This window comes from Erythrolamprus reginae, chromosome Z (assembly GCF_031021105.1).
Source record: "Erythrolamprus reginae isolate rEryReg1 chromosome Z, rEryReg1.hap1, whole genome shotgun sequence".
NCBI lineage: Eukaryota > Metazoa > Chordata > Lepidosauria > Squamata > Dipsadidae > Erythrolamprus > Erythrolamprus reginae.
Genome location: NC_091963.1, coordinates 128,110,038 through 128,132,382, shown reverse-complemented (window position 1 = coordinate 128,132,382; position 22,345 = coordinate 128,110,038). Strand labels below are relative to the sequence as shown.

General features: G+C 39.1%; 1 protein-coding gene across 4 annotated transcripts; it reads left to right on the top strand.

The window, feature by feature from the left end:
* The first annotated feature begins 5,799 nt into the window (after positions 1-5,799).
* LOC139153750 (NFATC2-interacting protein-like) lies at positions 5,800-16,425 on the top strand. Of its 4 annotated transcripts, none has more exons than XM_070728089.1 (8): positions 5,800-5,887; positions 6,029-6,153; positions 6,258-6,362; positions 10,194-10,342; positions 12,317-12,491; positions 14,789-14,933; positions 15,306-15,406; positions 16,028-16,425. In XM_070728089.1, the coding sequence occupies exons 2-8, from the start codon at positions 6,142-6,144 to the stop codon at positions 16,178-16,180; spliced, it is 840 nt and encodes a 279-aa protein (XP_070584190.1). In that variant the 5' UTR covers positions 5,800-5,887; positions 6,029-6,141; the 3' UTR covers positions 16,181-16,425. The 4 variants fall into 4 exon arrangements, with proteins under 4 accessions (XP_070584190.1, XP_070584191.1, XP_070584189.1 ...); XM_070728090.1 differs by having other exon boundaries at positions 6,255-6,362; positions 12,317-12,476; XM_070728088.1 differs by having other exon boundaries at positions 6,255-6,362.
* The last annotated feature ends 5,920 nt before the right edge of the window (positions 16,426-22,345 follow it).

Genomic DNA, 22,345 nt, shown 5'->3' with positions numbered 1-22,345 from the left:
CATATTAGCTTTACTAAGAAAACATCAAGGGACAAAATTTATAAAAGTACTAGAGGTACTTTTCTGGCTTACTGCCCCTGATTCTGTGCTACTTTCCCGTTCTTTGTTCAAGTGTTCTGAAATAAATTGATCCGCCTGTTCTAATATCTCTATTGAAATCATTTCCCCTTTTCAGGTGACCATTACCCCTTCGGGCACAAGCCGCCTGAACTCTATTTCTTTCCTTATTAACTTAGCTGTAAAATAATGGAAATCCCTTCTTTTCTCCCTATTCCTTCTAGGAATTTGTTTTAATACCATAATATCTTTTCCTTTGTAAGATAATACACCTCTAGTACTTTTATCTGAATCTGAAGAACAGAGAGTTAACAAATCAAAAAAAGGAAGAGAGAAAAGAACAGAAACTAGTCGAGAACTAAGGAGTAGCAAAAGAACAAAATAGCTAATAGGAGAATGTACCAACAGATTAAATTATTTTCTGTAAACATTAATGGTTTAAATTCACCAAAAAAAAGAGGACAAGTATATGGTAAATTGAAGAAGCAAAATGCGGATATTATATGCCTTCAAGAAGTACATGTTTTTAAAAAATGATAAATCAATATTGGAAAAACCTATGCTGGGGAAGTTATTTACTTCTCTAGCAGAGGAAAAAAGGGGGGGGGGAATTGCAGTTTACATTAAAAATTGGCTAAACCCTATAATGATTTATAGAGATGAGGAAGGGAGGATTCTGATAATAGAAATTGAATTTAATCGAAAAAAGATAACATTAATTGTGATCTATGCACCTAATATTGATCAAAAAGCTTTCTATAAAAAACTTTATCAAAAAATAATAAAATTTGAGAAAGAAAATATTTGTGTGATTTCTATGCAGTAGCAAATTTTGGAAAAGATTACAAAGGAACAGGAAAAAAAAAAGAATTACCAGCTGAATGTAATGATATAGTACAGGAATTTAAGTTAAAGGATGCATGGAGAGAAGTTCATCAAGATGAACAAAAATATACATATTATTCTAACCCCCATAAGTCCTGGTCCAGGCTTGATATGGCATGGCTAAACATAGGGCTCCAAAAATATTTTAACATCTGAAATTGAACCAAATGTTTGGGCCGACCATATATTTATAAATATACTAGAATATTATGAAATAAACCCTGGTAAAAATTTGGCTTTGATTTTCCTAGATGCAGAAAAAGCATTTGATAATTTAAATTGGAATTTTTTTGTAAATCAATTAATAAGGATGAAATTTAAAGAAAAATTTATAAGGGTCATTTGAACAATTTATTCCCAACAAACAGCTAAAGTTATTATTAATGGAGATCTAACCGATAGTATAAATATTGAAAAAGGCGTTCGACAAGGATGCCCCCTCTCCCCATTAATTTTCATATTGGAAATTGAAATACTATTAATACAGGTTCAATCTAATAATGATATTAAATGGCTGAGAATAAAAGGACAAGAATATAAACTTCAGGCATTTGCTGATGATTTAGTATTTAATTTAGAAGATCCCATTGAATTTGGAGAAAAACTGCTCGAAGAGATTGTTAGATTTGGGAAAGTAGCAGGACTAAAAATTAATAAACAGAAGACCAAAATATTAACAAAAAACCTGACAAATAAAGAAAAGCAAGTGCTAGAAAATAAATTAGAACTGCAAATTGCAAAAAAAGTTAAATATCTAGGTATAAATTTGTCCTCTAAGGCAATAACAATTAAAGAAGATCAGGGGACTAATTTTAAAAATTCAAATGAAACTGGAAAAATGGAATAAGTTACCGATTTCCCTCATTGGAAGAATTTCAGCAATCAAAATGTCCATCCTTCCTAAAATATTATATCTGTTCTGAACTATTACAACTCTGAAGAAAGATTTCTTTCAAAAACTAAATAGAATGGTAACGAAATTTATTTGGGCAGGAAAAAAACAGAATTAAATTACAGTATTTACAAGACAATAAAAAACAAGGATTCAGATTATGTTTATGTTTATTTAGATTTGTATGCCGCCTCTCTCCGCAGACTCGGGGCGGCTCATAACAAAGTGAAAAAACAATTTACAACAAATCTAAATTTCTACTAAAAACATTTTAAAAACCCCATTGTCTAAACACACATACATACACACATACCATTCATAAATTGTATATGCCCGGGGGAGATGTCTCAGTTCCCCCATGCCTGACGACACAGGTGGGTCTTAAGAAGCTTACGAAAGGCAAGGAGAGTAGGGGCAGTTCTAATTTCCGGGGGGAGTTGGTTCCAGAGGGCCGGGGCCGCCACAGAGAAGGCTCTTCCCCTGGGGCCCGCCAACCGACATTGTTTAGTTGACGGGACCCAGAGAAGGCCCACTCTGTGGGACCTAATCGGTCGCTGGGATTCGTGCGGCAGCAGGCGGTCTCGGAGATATTCTGGTCCAGTGCCATGAAGGGCTTTAAAGGTCATAACCAACACTTTGAATTGTGACCGGAAGTTGATCGGCAACCAATGCAGACTGCGGAGTGTTGGTGAGACATGGACATACCTAGATAGGCCCATGACTGCTCTCGCAGATTACTCGATTTCGAATTATATTATCATGCATCAATTATAGATTGGCTAAGAGAATGGATCAAACTTGAGAATAAAAGATTATTGTTACTAGAAGGCCACGATCTGATGTTAGGGTGGCACGCTTTCTTATGGGATGAGAAAGACAGAACCCACAAATATTTTAGACACCATATTATCAGAAACTCAATATATGAGGTATGGACCAAAATTAAAAGAGCTCACTACCCACAAATTCCGAAATGGTTCTCCAGCATGGAAGCCACGATGCATCCAAACACTAAAGATTTAAATAGATTACCAACTATTGGACAAGAGAGGTGAATTGAAGACCAGGGAACAATTAGAAAAAAATGAGATAAGAATGGATTGGTGGCCATATGCCCAGATAAAATCAAGATACCAAGAAGATAAAAGAAAAATAGGGATACAAAAGGGAGAAATAGAACTTGATAAAATAATCTTTGGACAAGATAAAGAAATGATCTCCAAAATCTATAAATATTTATTGAACTATAAAATGGAGGATTATATAATTAAGAATAATATTCATAGTTTGAATAGGAATTTTGGTTACAGTGTAAATCTAGATAAGTGGGATATGATCTGGTCAAAAACTAACAAAACCAGCGGCATACAGGGAAAACCTATACAAAATGTAGTATATATGGCACCTCCCCCCCCCCCCGGCAAGATTAGCTCAGATGTACACTGGAATAAAGCCACAGTGTTGGAGATACAAGGAAAACACGGGGACTTACTACCATATCTGGTGGACCTGCCCAAAAATAAAGGAATTTTGGATTAAGATACAAAAATGGATAATGGATATACAGTACTTAAAATTAAAATAAACAGAAGACCCAAAGCGTTCCTCTTAGGAATTATAGATCAGAAATTAGACAAAGATAAATATTATTTAATGATAAACATATTGACAGCAACTAGAATGGTGGTAGCCCAATGTTGGAAGCAACCTAACTTGCCAGATGACTAGCTGATTTTAAAAAAATTATGGATTGCACAGAAGCAGACGCATCAACTCTTAAATTAAAAAATAAAGAAGACTCTGTTTACTATAAAATCTGGAACTCTTTTTACGATTGGTTCAAGAGAAGGAAAGAAAGTTTAAATTAAACTACGACAATAACAATTCATTTGTTTTTTTTATTGGTATAACAAATTTGGTATGATATGGGCGTAATAGGTATATGGAAATAAAGATCTTTAGGAAATTAAATACTCAATAAAGAGTGCATAGAAGGCGGGGAGGAAATAAATTACTATTGACAGGATATGGATAACCAAAATGATTAATAGTGGATACCGGCTGTATTTATCAGAACATGAAATATTTAACAATAGAAATATTTTCCCTCTTCATGATGATGTAAAGTATACTTTGATTGTTATTTGTTATGGTGGTGTTGTTTTTCCTTCTTCGTTGTTGGTGTCATTTTTGTTTTTTTTTCCTTTTCTTTGGTTGTTATGTTTTTTAAAGAATTTAAATAAAAATTATTTTTAAAAAAGATAAGCCCCCCCCCCAAAAGAACACAGGTGTCAAACCTGATTGCATGATATAATGTGATATAATGTGATATATCACATTTCCCCCCGCTTTGCAGAGCTTGTGTGTGATGCATCTGGCCCGCGTTTTGACACCCGTTATAGATTTTTTACACTGTGGCAACCAAAACTGGGTGCTGTATTCCAAGTGTGGCCCTAACAAGGCATTATAAAATGTTACAGTATTAACACTTCACATGATCTGAATTCTATTCCTCCATTAATGCAGTCTCGAACAGTGTTTGCTTTATTGGCAGCTGCAACACACTGCTGGCTCATATTTTAAAAAAATATTTTTAAAAAAATGTTCTTTCAACATGTAAAAAAAAAGAGAAAAGTCAAGCAAATGATTGGTCCATTAATAGGAGAACGTGGCAAGAAGATAGCAGGCAACGGGGAGAAAGTAGAACTATTTAATTCATTTTTTGCATCCATCTTTACACAAAGAGGAAAAAGCAGTGCAACTTACCAAAAACAGTACTGTAAAAAACAGATTAAATGGTGAGTACCTGTTCATCCTAGACGAGTTCAGATCACTAGGACCAGAAGGATGCACACAAGGTTCTGAATTATTTAATAATGGAGATCAGACACATTCTTCCATAACCCTAACTCTTGGTGTGTATTCAGAGGTGTGGTTTGTGTACATGCAAGTTTATTGAGTCCGTCCTATGCGGTTTGGGATGCTCCTGCCTTAATCCTGAAGTGCATGAAATATGAAAAGAAAGATTATGCTTAGATATCTAGCTCTTTTTTCACCTGGTGCTTTCCTTACCCTGAGGGAATTCCTCTTCTTTGATGTAGGATCCTAGTCTTAAGTGCTAGGATTGAATGGTGATCTGCAGATCAGAAGGCTGCTAAAAGAAGTGTGGAGAAGATCAAAGGCCTTATAACTTCCAACAGGTAGACAGATAAAATATAGCAAGCAGCTCTATCATTCTAATACAAGACATGTCTACAGCACTGCTTTGAGGAAGATAAAGTGTGAGGCTGACCGCACACAGGAAAAAGTCTGTATTACTTGTTGGTTTTGACCTCCAAGCTTGGCAATTTGGTTGCAAATGTTCCAGGAAACATCTTCGGTGCACTGGCCATTTTAAAAAAAGCCAATTTTTTAAAAGGCCAATGCTCCCTCAGACAAGCACAATCCAAAGAATGCCTCCATGAATGGGGACCATCAACCAGATTGCCAAGCTAGGAGCTGGAACCAACAAGGTAACTACCAATCTGAGCTAATATTCAAGGATAGTGCAACCTGTATTAGTGTTTATCTCGCAGGGGGATACGACCTGTAAAGAATAACGACTTTATTGCTGTTATTTATTTCTGGGTGAGGAGAATCTTGCAAGGTCGCTGTGTGAAGACTATGTACCTAGATTCGGCCGGAAGAGGGACACTGGCCGTGGGCTCAGCCGCTTGTGTTCTGGATCCCATGCCCATCCTGGCTTATGGCCAAGTAGTAATAAGTAGCATCTCCAAAACGGACGCCTCGCCGCGAGGGTTAAGAAGGTGCAACATACGTATCTAGCGGTTTACTGCGGTGGGGGGGGGGGGGGTGTCCCTCAAGAGGGAGCGTGCAAGCACAAATTACTCCTCCTCTTTTTCCGCCCCGGAAGAAGGAGTTGCAGCAGGAGCGGAAGTCTGGCCTTTGAAAGCAAAACAAACCCACCCCCTGCCCTCTCCGGATTGCGTAGCGGTGCGGAAGGGAAGGCGCTCCTGTGGTCCAGGCCAGCTCTCACTGGAGGTTTTATCGGAGGTGCCGTGAGTGCTTTTTGTGGGGTGGGGGTGGAGTTTGGAGCTTCTTCAGATGCGGAGAAGAAGCGGGAGAAAATAATAATAGGAGGAACGAAGACCTTTGTCTGCAGCCATAAATTGTACGGCACAATGTCCTGTCTAGGTTAATTCTCGGCGGGGTGAAGAAACAAAGAGGTTCGCGTGGAGCCCAATCGGAGCCTAAGAAGTCGGAACGCCGTGCATAGTGAAACCGATAGAAACGTGTATTGGCCATCGATGGCGGAGACGGTAAAGAAGGAGCCGGGCGGGAAGGGGACGTAGGGAAGCGGGGTGGCGTTTCGTCCCGCGGCGGGTGATGGCCTTTCCTCCGTTACTCATGCCCTCCCCAGCAGGTGACTATAAGCAGCGACTCGGAGCCAGAGACGCCCCCCAGGAGGCCCTTCCCCAAACGGCGGCGCATTTTGACCAGCGCGCCCATCCCGGTCTATTCGACTCAGGTATGCTTGTAGGGATACTTGTACATTCATTTATTTATTGGTGTGCCTTATTTATTAATTTGTGAAGCATGAGGAAGGTAGCAGGTATTGACCCTAACCCTAACCACAACAACACAAGAGCACACAACAGATTCAAGCTTAATATTAACCGCTCCAAACTTGACTGTAAAAAAATATGACTTTAGTAATCGAGTTATCGAAGCGTGAAACTCATTACCGGACTCCATAGTATCATCCCCTAACCCCCAACATTTTTCCCTTAGACTATCCACGGTTGACCTCTCCAGATTCCTAAGAGGTCAGTAAGGGCACTAGAGTGCCTTCCGTCCCCTGTCCTATAGTCTCTCCTATATCTTGTATTTCTTCTCTACTATATCTTCTATAACATTCATTGTGTATTATTGTGTATTGGACAAAATCAATCAATCAGTCAATAAATAGTCAATGGGGTGGTGGGTACAGTGGTACACTTATGCTCGCCCCTTGCAGACCTCTTAGGAATGGGGTGAGGTGAACTGTAGATAGTCTAAGGTTAAAGTTTTTGGGGTTTGGGGAAGTTAAGATTAAAGGGTGAGCCACGTAGTTTCTTCCCCTCCCACTTCCCCCACCCCCCAAAGTTCGCTCTGTCCCTTACTTTGTTTTTCCGGACCCGGAATCACACATTTAACACATTTCTCAAAGAAATTCTGAGCTGAGTTGTGCTGGTCAATTGAAGATTACCTGTAGTTATTATAATAATAACAACAACAACAGAGTTGGAAGGGACCTTGGAGGCCTTCTAGTACAATCCCTTGCCTGAGCAGGAGACCCTCTACTATTTCTAACCAATGGTTATCCAATATTTTAAAAACTTCTAGTGTTGGGGCATTCTTTTTTTTTAAATTTTTTTTATTTTTAGATTTGTATGCCGCCCCTCTCCGTGAACTCAGGGCGGCTCACAACAAGGCATAAACAAATCGTACAAATCCAAATAGATTCAAATAAATTTAAATATTTAAAAAAGTTTAAAAAAGAACCCCAATATACTAACAAGCACACACACAAACATACCATACATAAATTGTACGTGCCCGGGGGAGATGTTTCAGTTCCCCCATGCCTGACGACAAAGGTGGGTTTTAAGAACTTTACGGAAGGCAGGGAGAGTAGGGGCAGTTCTAATCTCCGGGGGGAGTTGGTTCCAGAGAGTCGGGGCCGCCACAGAGAAGGCTCTTCCCCTGGGGCCCGCCAACCGACATTGTTTAGTTGACGGGACCCGGAGAAGGCCCACTCTGTGGGACCCATTCACAACTTCTGGAGGCAAGCTGTTCCACTGATCAATTGTTCTGTCAGGAAATTTCTCCTTAGTTCTATGCTCTACTTGATTAGTTTCCACTCATTGCTTCTTGTCCTACCCGCAGTGCTTTGGATAGTTAATTAAACTATCCCCTTCTCAAACCTAGTTTGTCAGGGAAAGATAAAATTGTCAGAGGAAACCTAAAACATTTCATTGCAAAGCGTGTGATTTGGAACTGTTGGGTAACAAGGGATGTAGGGAGATAATTAAGGTATCCATGTAATTCTTATTCAAAGGAGAGACTTTCCCTAACCTTGGAAATCGAGGGCTTTCTTATTGTTATTGTTCTGCTCTCATTCCCTCATTGTCTTTATCACGAATACATTTCCGGTTAAATTACTGTATGCTGCTGTATCCAATCTGTATACTGTATTATTTGCATTGTAATTGATATTAATCTGTATAATGTGACTGAGTGCCAGTTTAGTGTAATGGTTTAAAGCAGTGATCCCTGAGAGAAAATGTTGATGGTCCGCAGAAAATATTTTTTACTTTTTATATGTTGCACTAAATACTATTTATCTTTAAAAAAAATCATATTAGTGGTCAGTGGGATTTAAAATTATGAATTTAGTGGTCCCTGAGATCTGACAGATTGTTGAACCCTGGTTTAAAGGCATTGGAATAAAAATCAGATTGTCTAATCCTGGTTTTAGACAGGAAATCTCAGCCCTAGGAATAAAATAATGATGGCTCTATTGAAAAGCTTGTCAAAAATGTGTATGGGCAATCACAGATAATCAATATTAACTCAAAGACATGACTATTTATGAAAAATACTTAAAAATAGCCAAACTGGTGAATTAGCAGTCTTTATATTTCTGTAGTAGGGTACAGGCAAAGGAAATAGAGCAGTCAAAAATACAGAGAATTTCTCTCTGAGGGAAAGTGGCACGTTCTCTAACTATTTATATGTTTCGCCAAGTAACAAACCCCATTTGACATGGCAACAAGCCTCCCACCAGAACGAACAGCCAATCAGAGGCCAACATGCGTACCCTTTCTTCATGGATATGCGCATATTTAACAATTTATATCTAAAAATAAGATTGTTAGCCTCTGCTGTTGCTTGTTCTATATGGAAAAAATATGTAAGATTTCCTTATTAAATAAATTGATGAAAAGTTTTTTTTTAATATACTGCAAACATATTGGTATTGTTTGCAGGGACAAGAGAGCGCTTAATCGTGTCCCCCTATTGGCCATTTTCCATTTTTCCTAAGTTTTTTAATGCTGCCACTTTTACCAGAGGTCTACAACCTTGGCAACCTGCTGGCTGAGGAATTCTGGGAGTTGAAGTCCACAAGTCTTAACATCGCCATGGTTGCGGACCCCACCTTACATTACTGGGGAAAATAGTGCTGTAATTGTCCTTTGCCAAGTTTTTATTTACTCTGCGAAACTGACAGAAGAATCCATCTCACATGTAACTTGCATCATGTGATGCAACCAACCGGCTACTCGGTGGTCATATCCATGTACAGTTCTTGGCAACAGTATATAAATTATTTGCCACTGCTGTCTTCTGAGGGTTTTTCTTCCCTCCTCTGCTGTCTCCTCTAGAACTATTAAGATTTTCACCAGGTGACTTGCTTAGAATAGTTCTTGCAATTTTATTGGTATATTTTTCAGTAGTGTGCCATTGCTCTCTTACTATGGTTGAGAGGGCGTAACTAGCCCAGTGCTTCTCAAATAGTGGAGTGGGGTCCCTGGGAGGGACGGAGCAATGCTTGGGGGGAGTGCATATGACCCCGAGGAATATGGATGGTCCTTCTTAGTGGATTCCTCCAAACAGGGAGTGTTTTCCCAGTTGCACACAGCTCTGAGCCCGGAACAGAGGTGACCAGGGGAACGGGACAGCTGCATGGGTTCTTCTTGTTCTCGGCGGGTGCCGCAGTAACCATGAACGGTGTGGCAAACCTCAGCTGGACAAGGCGGAGCATCCTTTACAGCTGGGCGAAAGCTTTGAATGGTGCTCTAAAGCTTCCTTCCACACCATTCTCTTGAGTGCCCAGCAGAGACGGCACTTATGGGCCAGGTTAGCAATATGAATATGAGTCAGCAGAGAGACATAGTAACCATAGGTCTTAGGTTTTATTAAAAACATGTCCAGGTAACAGAAAAAGTGATTTAGTGTTCATGTGTGCATTCTTTCTTCTTCCTCTTTTTTTTAAACAAAACTGTTGATTATACAAAATATTTTTTAAAAGACTTCTGGATGTTTTTTAAAGAGAAGGGCATTGTAATTCTTTATAGTGCACGCAATTAAATGATGCTCTCAAACTTATCTTGGTTACCTTCCATTATTGTCACATTTGTTTCTTATTCTCATTAGTACCCTTTGTCTAAGAGAGCAAAGAACCATAGCATCCCACTTTTACTGTGATGGATCATTCATCTAGTAATCACTGACTCTTATATATTGAGTGATTAATTCTTGTTTCTCTTTCTAGTAACCTGATAAATCCTCCCCCCTTTTTGTTTCTTATCTGCAGGTTGAAAGAGGCCTAAAGCTTTTAGACAATCCTATGGAGCTTCCTGGTGAAATCAAAGCACGTTGTAGTAGCAACCTGCCCTTTAGCTCAGAAGAAGACGAAGATGAGGAAAAGCCAATTCCTTTAAAGCAATTGAAGTCAAGACCAAGGTTTCAGTTCTCTTCTGCCTGACTTTCCAGAAAAGCTGAATTTAAACCATTACTTTGTTCTCCTTTTGACAAATGTCAGGACCTTTCATATTCCACTCCACCTCCACCACTGCAAAGGAAGAGTCTCAAAGCCCAATTAGAAATTGGTATTTCTGGAAATGAGGTAGAAGTATAATAGATTGATAAGAATGGAGAAACAAAATCTTTAGGAAGGATTGGGGTCCCTGGGGCATAATTGATTTAAATTGGTTTCTCTATCTTGCTCCTGCTAGAGTGCTTCAGATAGCTCAGCAATTATTTAATGTGCATAGGAAGAAAGTTGGCAGATGTAGCAAGCACATTTTGATTAAGGTTGTTATCTGAGTGCAGCATATCAAGTCCAAATTTTTTTGCTGATCTGCTTATGTTGATATCATAATCTCTTTTGACACTGATTAAAAGTCAGCATGAGCAAATCAATATTGTGCTGAAAGTAACAGTTACACAGGATTGAATAAACAGTTATGTCCTATACAGTGGTACCTCTGCAAGTAGGATGCTTGGCTGCATAGCTAGAGGTATAACAAGCAGGAAGAGGGAGATTATGATCCCGCTATATAGAATGCTGGTGAGACCACATTTGGAATACTGTGTTCAGTTCTGGAGACCTTAGCTACAAAAAGATATTGACAAAATTGAACGGGTCCAAAGACGGGCTACAAGAATGGTGGAAGGTCTTAAGCATAAAACGTATCAGGAAAGACTTAATGAACTCAATCTGTATAGCCTGGAGGACAGAAGGAAAAGGGGGGACATGATCGAAACATTTAAATATATTAAAGGGTTAAATAAGGTCCAGGAGGGAAGTGATTTTAATACGAAAGTGAACACAAGAACAAGGGCACACAATCTGAAGTTAGTTGGGGGTAAGATCAAAAGCAACATGAGAAAATATTATTTTACTTAAAGAGTAGTAGATCCTTGGAACAAACTTCCAGCAGACGTGGTAGATAAATCCACAGTAACTGAATTTAAACATGCCTTGGATAAACATATATCCATCCTAAGATGAAATACAGAAAATAGTATAAGGGCAGACTAGATGGACCATGGGGTCTTTTTCTGCCGTCAGACTTCTATGTTTCTACCTCTACTTAAGAACTTAACTCATTCCGTGACCAGGTTCTTAAGTAGAAACATTGTTAAGTAGAAGCATTTTTTCTCATAGGAATCAATGTAAAAGCTAATAATGCGTGCAAACCCATTAGGAAAAAAATTTGGGTGGGAGGAGGAGGAGGAAGAATAGGAGGACAGTCACTGCCGAAGGAAGAAGTTGAGGTGAGGTGAATCAAAAAGATCCAAAACTTTAAGGCTTTAAAAAAAAAGAAGGACTCTGAGGCGGCGTGGAGGAGCACGTGTCTCCAATACATGGCGCCTTTCCTTCGCTGTGGTGACTCCTCGGCTACGCAGAGCGAAGAGAGCGTTTCTTTTCTCTGGGCGCTGGCAGAGGTTTATTCCCTCTCCAAGTGCGACCACAGTTGAGCCCAAGATCTCTGTTCCTAAGTGAAACATTTGTTAAGTGAATTTTGTCCCATTTCACAATCTATCTTGCCACAGTTGTTAAAGAAAAACAGCTTCCCCATTGATTCTGCTGCAACCATCAAATCTGAGTCAGTTGTCACATATCTGAATTTTGATCACGGGAGTTCTGCAAAAAGGTATAACTGAAAAACAGTCATTTTTCAGTGCCATCGTAACTTTATAAACGGTCGCTAAATAAACTGGTGTAAGTCAAGGACAACCTGTATTTTAGTGAATCTGCTGTGTTTAAGTCAACATAAAGTGCTTTTTCCTTAAGGTGCCTTCAGATATAGAAAGGGTTTCCATAACAGATCCCAAGTACCCTTGCCTGCTTCAAACTGAGTAAAACATACCTCTAATTAATGGCGTCCCAAACCAGAACCCAGCATATGTTTGTCTTTGTTTTGTCGGCAGAATCTTCGATCAGAATCTCATAAATTTGAGTAACACCCTCTCAGCTGCTAAGAAGAGCTTACTGGATCAAGAATTGGAGGAGGAGGATGTAGTTTTGGTTGATGCATTTGAACCACAGGAGCTGTTGTTGAAAGTCCAATGCCGAGCTGATCTTTACAAAGTTTGTATTCTAATGGTATGAGGCTTTGGTATTTGATATCCGTATTCACTAACCTTTGCTGTCATAATGTGGGTTTTTCTCTTTTCCTCACACTTGTCTAGGACTCAGTCCTGACATCTGCAATAGACACTAGAGATTTTTTAATGAGCTTCAATATAGAAGCAGCCATCTTGTGCTTTGGAACCTTATTTTTCATTATTAGATATTCCCCTACTAATCAGCGGACCTGCATATACAATCTTGCATAAATCCATCATTATTTTATTTTACTGTATTTATTTATTTTTATTATTTAGATTTGTATGCCGCCCCTCTCCGCAGACTCGGGGCGGCTCACAGCAAAATACAACAAATCATGACAAATCCAAATAAATTTAAAAGATTTAAAAAGATTTAAAAAGAACCCCATTTACTAACATACACACACACAAACATACCATGCATAAATTAGACATGCCCAGGGGAGGTGTTTCAGTTCCCCCATGCCTGACGACAAAGGTGGGTTTTAAGGAGTTTACGGAAGGCGGGGAGAGTAGGGGCAGCTCTAATCTCTGGGGGGAGTTGGTTCCAGAGAGTCGGGGCTGCCACAGAAAAGGCTCTTCCCCTGGGGCCCGCCAACCGACATTGTTTAGTTGACGGGACCCGGAGAAGGCCCACTCTGTGGGACCTAATCGGTCGCTGGGATTCGTGCGGCAGAAGGCGGTCTCGGAGATATTCTGGTCCAGTGCCATGAAGGGCTTTAAAGGTCATAACCAACACTTTGAATTGTGACCGGAAATTGATCGGCAGCCAATGCAGACTGCGGAGTGATGGTGAAACATGGGCATACCTAGGTAAGCCCATGACTGCTCTTGCAGCTGCATTCTGCACGATCTGAAGTTTCCGAACACTTTTCAAAGGTAGCCCCATGTAGAGAGCATTACAGTAGTCGAACCTCGAGGTGATGAGGGCATGAGTGACTGTGAGCAATGAGTCCCGGTCCAGATAGGGCTGCAACTGGTGCACCAGGCGAACCTGGGCAAACGCCCCCCTCGCCACAGCTGAAAGATGGTTCTCTAATGTGAGCTGTGGATCGAGGAGGACGCCCAAGTTGCGAATTCTCTCCGAGGGGGTCAATAATTCCCCCCCCCAGGGTGATGGACGGACAGATGGAATTGTCCTTGGGAGGCAAAACCCACAGCCACTCCGTCTTATCCGGGTTGAGTTTGAGTCTGTTGACACCCATCCAGGCCCCAACAGCCTCCAGACACCGGCACATCACTTCCACTGCTTCGTTGACTGGACATGGACATTATATGTGAATTCCAATAACCACACTATTAATTTACAGCCTGTGACAATGTAACTAAAGTGTGTGTGTGTGTGTGTAACATATTTTTGTGAATTGAAAATGAAGGGAGGTTAATATAGATCTATTTCAAGCTTGTTTCCTCTTATCCCAAAGCCATACCCTCACTGGGATTTGAACCTGCAGTCTCTGAATTAACCTTTAGCCCACAGGATCTCATCCTTACAGCTTTGTACCAGGGAACTGTTATATGTGTTGAATGTGGGATTTGAGGGTTGAAAACATATCTACCTCAAAATGTTACTTCTGAATCCACATGTCACAGGAGTGGACAACTTGCAAATTCCTGAAATCTCTTTGTAGCCCCTTGAAGTTTTTTGTTTGCCAAAAATTGAAGGTCTAATTTCAGCAGAATAAAATTTGCCAAAAATTGAAGGCCTAACTTCAGTGGAATAAAATTGCCACATGTCTCAGCTTAAAAAAATTCCAAAACTCTGTCACAACTTTCTGTTTGCTTTGCTTATAAAGCCATTGCTACATACTATTAAAATTCTCATACCTGTAACCTTCATCGATGCAAAACGATAGGCAACAATTTTTGAATGGGGAAGTACTGTCCCTGAGGTGGATCAGTAACCTATTGTATCCTAGTCTTACTGTCTTACAGCTACTTTTATTGTTGTTTTTAAAATAAAAGATAAAATGAACAAAACAAAGATAATGGTGATTATCATTATGCTAATACATTATCAAACAAAAAAGTGCATAAGTGCTTTAAAAAATAACTCTCAAAAATATAATAACATATTGTTACAACAGCAGAGAGTTTCAGTTCTAGGTATGTAATGCAAATATGCCTGTATGTTCATAAAGGGCTGGTATTATCATATCTTTGATCCACTATGTAACTGGTGCCATATATTTATTGTCCCAATGGTGTGATACAGTTGTTTTAGCCAGTAAGGGCAGAGAGAATCCATTTACCTTGTTCTCTAACACAGCTACTTAACTTCACCTTTTCTAGACAGAGCCTCTTCAGCGAGTGGTTGACCACATGTCCACGATACTGAAGGTTCATCCAAACAGAATTAAACTCTTGCACAATGATAAGGAGCTTTCAGTTGATGCAACTCCTGCTAAGTTGGACCTTGGTGTTGCCAGCATCATTGGTGAATAGCTTACGGACCTCTTCTTTTTTTAACTTCAGATCATCATTGCTTCTAGTCTGATTGACTGTTTTAAATTCCTCAAACCTTTTGCTTCCCAAATGAATTAAAAGTTCTGTACTATGAAGTATTTTACAGCTATTTTCTTGTATTGGCTAAACCTGTTTGTTTGCTTTTTCAAAATTAGAACTATGGTAAAGCTTGGGAGATACTAAATTCTAATCCTCCTTCAGACACATACTCTCAATTATTGTGGCCCGGCTCTACCTTTATGGGGCAGTTGGTTAGGATAATATTGGGGTAAATAATTATTTGGCTGTTTTGAACTCAGTGGAGAAAAAGTAAGTTGAACATTCTCTGTGTGATAACTTTCAGATTGTGTAGTGGAGACCGAACGGAGTGATGGTTCTGGAACCCTGTTGCTTCGAGTGCAAGGAAAAGACAAAAGTTCTGTGATGGAGATTACAATCCAGAAGGTAAAGGAACTAAGGTGTGGATTGTAGGATTTCTTCTGTGAGAGGAAGCATTATAGTACAGTGGTACCTCTACCTAAGAACTTCTAATGCCTCTACTTAAGAACATTTATAGATAAGAACCGGGTGTTCAAGATTTTTTTGCCTCTTCTGAAGAACCATTTTCTACTTAAGAACCCAAGCCCGGAAAACTTTCCCAGGAAATTTGAGGACAGCACGAAGGACCGGCCAGTTTCCTGCCATTCCCCCTGGGTTTCTCTCTCTGGCGTAGTGTATAGGATATGCTGGGTGCATGGGAGGCACGTTCTCCTCCTCGCCAACTCAGAGTCCCTCTTTTTTTTTTTAAGACCCAAAGTATTGGAGTTTTTTGATTCCCCTCACCTCACCTTCTTCCTTCGGCAGTGACTGTCCTCCTCGTCTTCTTCCTCCTCCTCCTCCCAACCAAATTCCGAGCTTTTATTTCTTTTCTAATGGGTTTGCATGCATTATTTGCTTTTACATTGATTCCTAGGGGGAAAATTGCTTCTACTTACAAACTTCTCTACTTAAAAACCTGGTCACAGAATGAATTAATTTCTTAAGTAGAGATAGCATTGTATTGTAATTTTGTTCTTCTTTTTGCAGTGGGAGCCCTTAGCATCCCTTATGAACCAGTACAAAAAAGCTCAAGACGGCAGACGATTTGTGTTCTATTTTGATGGGCAGCGTTTGAAAGAAACTCAGACCCCTGAACAATTGGGGATGGAATCTGGTGATGTTATTGAAATGTGGAAGTAGCATCCTTGCATTTCCAAAATAATCCATATCTAGATTTTATTATTATTGTTTTTATTTTTATATATATATATATCTACTCTAAGTGACTCATCTGTATCCACTTGTTTGATATTTGCTATTTATACACAGTGTCATATTTTTTAAACTTTCTATGCTATTAACAAGGTTTTCTAAATATAATCTCATCAATTAGAAAAGATCTAATTCTGTTCAATTTCCAGGCAATAAATGGACAATTCTCTGGATGGAAAGAAGTGAGAAGTGGTGTACCCCAAGGTTCAGTTTCGTGACCTTTACTTTTTAATTTATTCATTAATGATCTGGATGTAGAAGTAAATAGTGAGATAGCAAAGTTTGCTGATGACACTAAATTGTTCCGGGCAGTGAAAAGTGAAACTGATTGTCGGGAGCTCCAGAAGGATCTCTTGAAATTGAGTGCAACAAAGTGAAAAATGCATTTTAACCTAAAGAAGTGCAAGGTTATGCATATAACTATCTTTCTTGTCGTCCTCTCCTTTGGTGGGGGGAGCACGGGGGGAGGCACGCTGGGGTGTGTGTGACAGGGCTAAGGAAAGGGGAAAAAATTAAACCAAGGGCAAAACAAGAAGGGAAAAGGGTTATTTTGGTATATTATGATTGAGTGTAAGATAATGGTTTTAAATGTGAATGGTTTTGGATCAGATTTGAAACGTTTTAGGATATTAAGGATGGTTAAGCAACATAAGGTGGATATTATGATTTTGACAGAAACACATAAAAGACGGGGAGGAAGGGATAAATTGATTAATGATAGAAATTGGAAATGGGTGTATGAATCTAGAGGAATGCAAAATAGTAGAGGTACAGCGATTCTTATTCATCAGAGGGTTCCTTTTGAAGAGGTTGGAGTTCAGAAAGACAGAGAAGGAAGGTGGATATTTGTTAAAGGGAAAATAAATCAAAAGAAGTTGACATTAGCAGCAATTTATGCCCCAAATACGAAAACAAAACAATTTATAATAAATACTAAGAGGCAGTTAGACAACTTTATGGAGGGCTCAACTTTTTTGGCAGGAGATTTTAATATGCAATTAACAAATGGGATTGGAAACAGTAGGACGTTACATTTAAACAGACTTAATATGGTGGATCTTCATGCAGATATTTCAAACAGAAGTACATATTATTCAGCAAGATATCATACATTTAGCTGCATAGATTATATATTAAGGAATAGGGGGGACAATATACAAGTTAAAAAAGTAGATATTAAAAGTATTTGGCTATCAGATCATGCCCCACTATTGCCAGAATTGGAAATAGGTCAGGAACGCAATCAAATAATTTGGAGATATAATGCAGGTGTAACTGCTAGTGAACAAGATAAAGAGAAATTGCAAACTGAGTTATGCAAATATTTTATAATTAATGATGTGGGTGGTATTAAACAATTGTGTGGGATGCATGTAAGGCCTTTATGAGGGGACAATATATATGTATGGAAGCAGATATTAGGAAGAGATGGGGTAGAGAAAGGGAAATAAAGATAAGGGAAATAGATTTGATACAAGAGCAGTTAAGATTAACTAAAAGTAGATATTGGAATAGTTTATTGAAATTGAAAAGGAAACAATTGATGGTGTATGATGAGATCAAATGGAACAAGATGAGAATGACGATGTGACAAAAAATACGGAGCTGGGGGACAAAATCAATGCAGCAAATGGCCAGATATCTGAAGAAGAGGAAAGAAAAATCATATATTTTAGCATTGAGAGACTCTACTGGAGTGGTTAGATATGGTAATGAGCAGCTAGAGAAGATAATGGGGAAATATTATGAAGATTTTTATAAAGAGGAGCAGGTGAAGATAGGAGTCCTCAATGTTGGGAAAATAGTAAGTGAAGAAAATAAACAAATATTGAATGCAGAAATTACACAAGATGAAATTGCTAGAGTAATTAAAGGGTTAAAAAAAGCTAAAGCACCGGGCCCGGATGGGTTTACAGGGGAATTTTACAAAACTTATATGAATGTATTACTGCCGCATTTGGGGAAACTGTTCAATAATATATTGTTAAATTGTGATATCCCGCAGACATGGAAACTTTCAGAAATTGTTACTATTCCGAAGATGGGTCGAGATTTAAGAGAGCCTGGGTCCTACCGTCCTATCAGTTTGGCAAATCAAGATTATAAAATATTTATGAAAATCTTGGCAAATAGATTAGAAAATATTTTACCAAAAATAATTGAAGAGGAAATTGAGTGCAACAAAGTGGCAAATGCATTTTAGCCTAAACAAGTGCAAAGTTATGCATATAACTATGTTGCCTCAAGTCTACAGAGAGGGGCGGCATACAAATCAAATCAATCAATCAATCAATAATATATCAGGGCAAAGAACCCCAATTATACCTACCAACTGATGGGGATGAAGCTTTCTGAGACAACCCAAGAAAGGGATCTTGGGATTTTGGTGGACAGCTTAATGAAGATGTCAACCCAGTGTGCAGCAGCAGTAAAAAAAGCAAATTCCATGCTTGGCATGATTAGGAAGGGAATTGAAAAAAAATCAGTAAGTGTTATATTGCCTCTGTACTTGGAGTACTATGTACAGTTCTGGTCACCTCACTTCAAGGATATAATGGAACTGGAAAAGGTGCAAAAAAGGACAACAAATATAATCAAGAAAATGGAACACCTCCCTTACGAAACCAGGTTGCAACGCCTTGGTCTCTTTAGCTTTGAAAGACGACGTTTAAGGGTTGACTTGATCGAAGTGTATAAAATCATGCATGGGATAGAAAAGGCGGATAGAGAAAATTCTTTTTTCTATCACACAATACTAGGACGAGGGGGCAACCCCTAAAGTTCACAGGTAAGAAAGCAAGGACAAATAAAGGGAAATATTTCTTCACCCAGAGGGTTGTTGGTTTATGGAATTCACTTCCAGAAGAGGTCGTGACAGCTGTCAGCCATGGTAGCTTCAAGGCAGGATAAGATAGATTCATGAATGCCAAGTGTATCGGCTATTATTTAAACGGATGTCCATGTGCCGCCTCTATGTTGGTTGAGGCAGACAGGATTCCATTGAGTACCATTTGTTGGGGATCAAGGGAAAGGGAGGGCTCTTCTTATGTTTTTAGGTTGTCTTGGATAAACAGATGTGTGTCCATTTAGCTCCTGTTACTTTGAATTTCTCATAATCACCAAGTATGGTGATTTGGAGTCCAACACAACTCAAGAATACATCGTCTTAATGTGTAGAGCTGAAATCCCAGTAACTCCGAGGGATTAACTTGTGTTTTTCTTGACAACACTATATTGTTGTCAAGAAATCCACAACATTATATTGATACTTTTCCAGTTTAGTCACTGAATCCTGATACAGTGGTACCTCTACTTAAGAACGCCTCTGCTTAAGAACTTTTCTAGATAAGAACTGGGTGCTCAAGATTTTTTTGCCTCTACTTAAGAACCCGAGCCCGGAAAAATTTCCTAGGAAATTTGAGAGCGGCACAAAGGCCCGGCCAGTTTCCTGCCATTCTCCCTTTAATCCCGGCCATCTCGGACTTTTCTGGGCTGCCAGAGGAGCCTTTCAGTGGCACTTAAGGAGGCTTTGGCAGCCCAGAGCAAGCGGAGCGTTTTCCTTTCTCTGGGCGCTTGGGGAGGGAATAAACCACTTCGCTGTGGTGACTCCCTCACGCTGCCTCCCATACACCCAGTGTGAGGTTGCCTCTCAGAGCATCTGGGTGTGGAAAGGCAAAAGGGGGTGCTCCCCTCACCTTCCTTTGGCAGTGACTGTCCTACTCCTTACACCCAAATTTCAAGCTTTTATTTCTTTCCTAATATTGCATGCATTATTTGCTTTTACATTGATTCCTATGGGAAAAATAGCTTCTTCTTAATGTTTCTACTTAAGAACCTGGTCATGGAACGAATTAAGTTCTTAAGTAGAGGTACCACTGTATTTTCTAGTAGATTCCCACAGTTCACCATCCTTAACTTGTCAAGAGCGCTGATCATGTGCTGGCTTCCAATAAGGCATGGGGAGAATACCAGCTTGGAAGAACTGCTTATGCTTAAAACATATACACATAAAAAATTGGCAATTCAAGGTGTTGGTTATTACCTATAAAACCCTACATGGCTTAGGATCAGGTCACTTAGGGGACCATATTCTGCCTCATACATCCCAGCAACTGATCCGATCCCACAGTCGACCTCCGGATCCCGTCAGTCAAACAATGCCAGCTGGTGGGACCATGGGGGAGGGCCTTCTCCATAGTGGCTCCAGCACTCTGGAACCAGCTTCCCCTGGAGATTCGCACCATGCCCACTCTCCTGGCCTTCCGAAAGGCCCTAAAAATATGGCTTTGCTGGTTGGCACAACATCTTGCTCCAGCCTAATTGTTGAATGATTAAAGGATGAATGTTTTACTATAGGGTTTTAACTTTTGTAAGCTGGTCTGAGTCCACAAGGTGATGGGCAGGAAATAAATGTAAATAAATAAATAAAATAAACAAGTATGGTGTTCAATAAAACAGCTGACATTTTAAAAGAAGGGTAAATCATATTGCATGTAGAAAACACAATATTTTAATTTATGAACAGCTTCTAATGATATTGATGTTGAAAAATAACATTCCAAAATTGTATGTAAACCAAGTGAAAAAGCCTTTCCTACTTTTTTCTTTTCTTGGATATGCACACTGATATTTTTTTTAAAAAAAAATTACTTAGCTTTTTTTAAAAAAATCATAATTTGCAGAACTTTTGTAAACCACAGTGAATACACTAAGAAACCAAACACTTAAAGGAATCTTTTATCTCTATATGCCTTGGATCCCTTTCTCTTGAGCAATTGCAATTATACAGTATCCTGCAAGAAGTAATTCAGGAGCAGCATAGGTGCTGAAGATATATTTTGCCTACCTTCAAGCAAATTCTAATTAGATACAAATCTCTCCATAAAGTAAGTTGATGTAGAAATTCATTTATGCCAGTATTTGTACTTTTGAGCTCACAAGATCTACATTTGGATGAAAACATTACAGACTCGCCAATGAAAATGAACATTGATCCCTAAAGAATCTTCTTGTGAATAATTAAGTCAATAAACATATCTACAGATAACAAAGGAACAGACAAATACAATTTATTTCCTAACTAGAATAAACCATGCCTCTCAAGTAAACTGATGGTAGAAGACTATCTTTGGGATTTTAGGTCGTGTGGCAGAAAAAGACTAAAGTGGTCTAGAAAATGTTTTAAGATTCATCATTTCAGAGCTATTTCTTTACCCTCAATCCTTCAACAATAGCAGAGTCTAATGTACTTGAAAAGTACTTAAAAATTCAGGGAGATATTCAGAGGCGTCTGCCTTGAAAGTAGCTTATGTTGAACATCAAGGCAGAAAATAGTTCATGATATTTTATAATGTCACAAATTGATAATTTTTATGTTATAAAACATTTTATAGTACAGTGATATCTTGATATACTCAACTGTTTTTAAGCTCATTGAATTTGGTATGCAACGCATTTTGATGTGAAAGTTCTGTCCCAATACTGATAAGTTTGCTTGATATTGAACACACCTGCTAGAACTTGGTGGTGAGGGATGCCATAAGACTCATTACATTATTTCTCATGGGGAAAATTTGATGCACATGGTTTTTGGTATTCATCACATCTCCTGGAACCATAAGATGAATACTGAGGTACCACTGTAGTTACCAAATTTCAATTCCAAAGAGTTATAGGTATTGGATTTTGGATGCATGCTGTAAGTTAGCTCATTTGAGGTATATTCAAAAATTGGTGCCCTGTCATGCATTGTTTTGGTTAGAATTCACTTCCAGAAGGGGAGCTGTGACAGCTGTCAGCTTCAAGGCAGGATTAGACAGATTCATGGATGCCAAGTGTATCAGTGGTTATTGAAATGGATGTCCAAGTGCCACCTCTATGTTGGTTGAGGCAGACAGGATTCCCTTGAGTACCATTTGTTGGGGATGAAGGGAAAGGGAGGGTTTTGCCTTCTCTTTCTGCTCAAAATCCCAATAGACAATTGGTGGGCCACTGTGACACAGAAAGCTGGACTTGATGAGCTTTGGCCTGATTCAACATGGCTCTTCTTATGTCTACAGATTAACAGAGTTGGGAGAGCCCTTGTAGGTCATC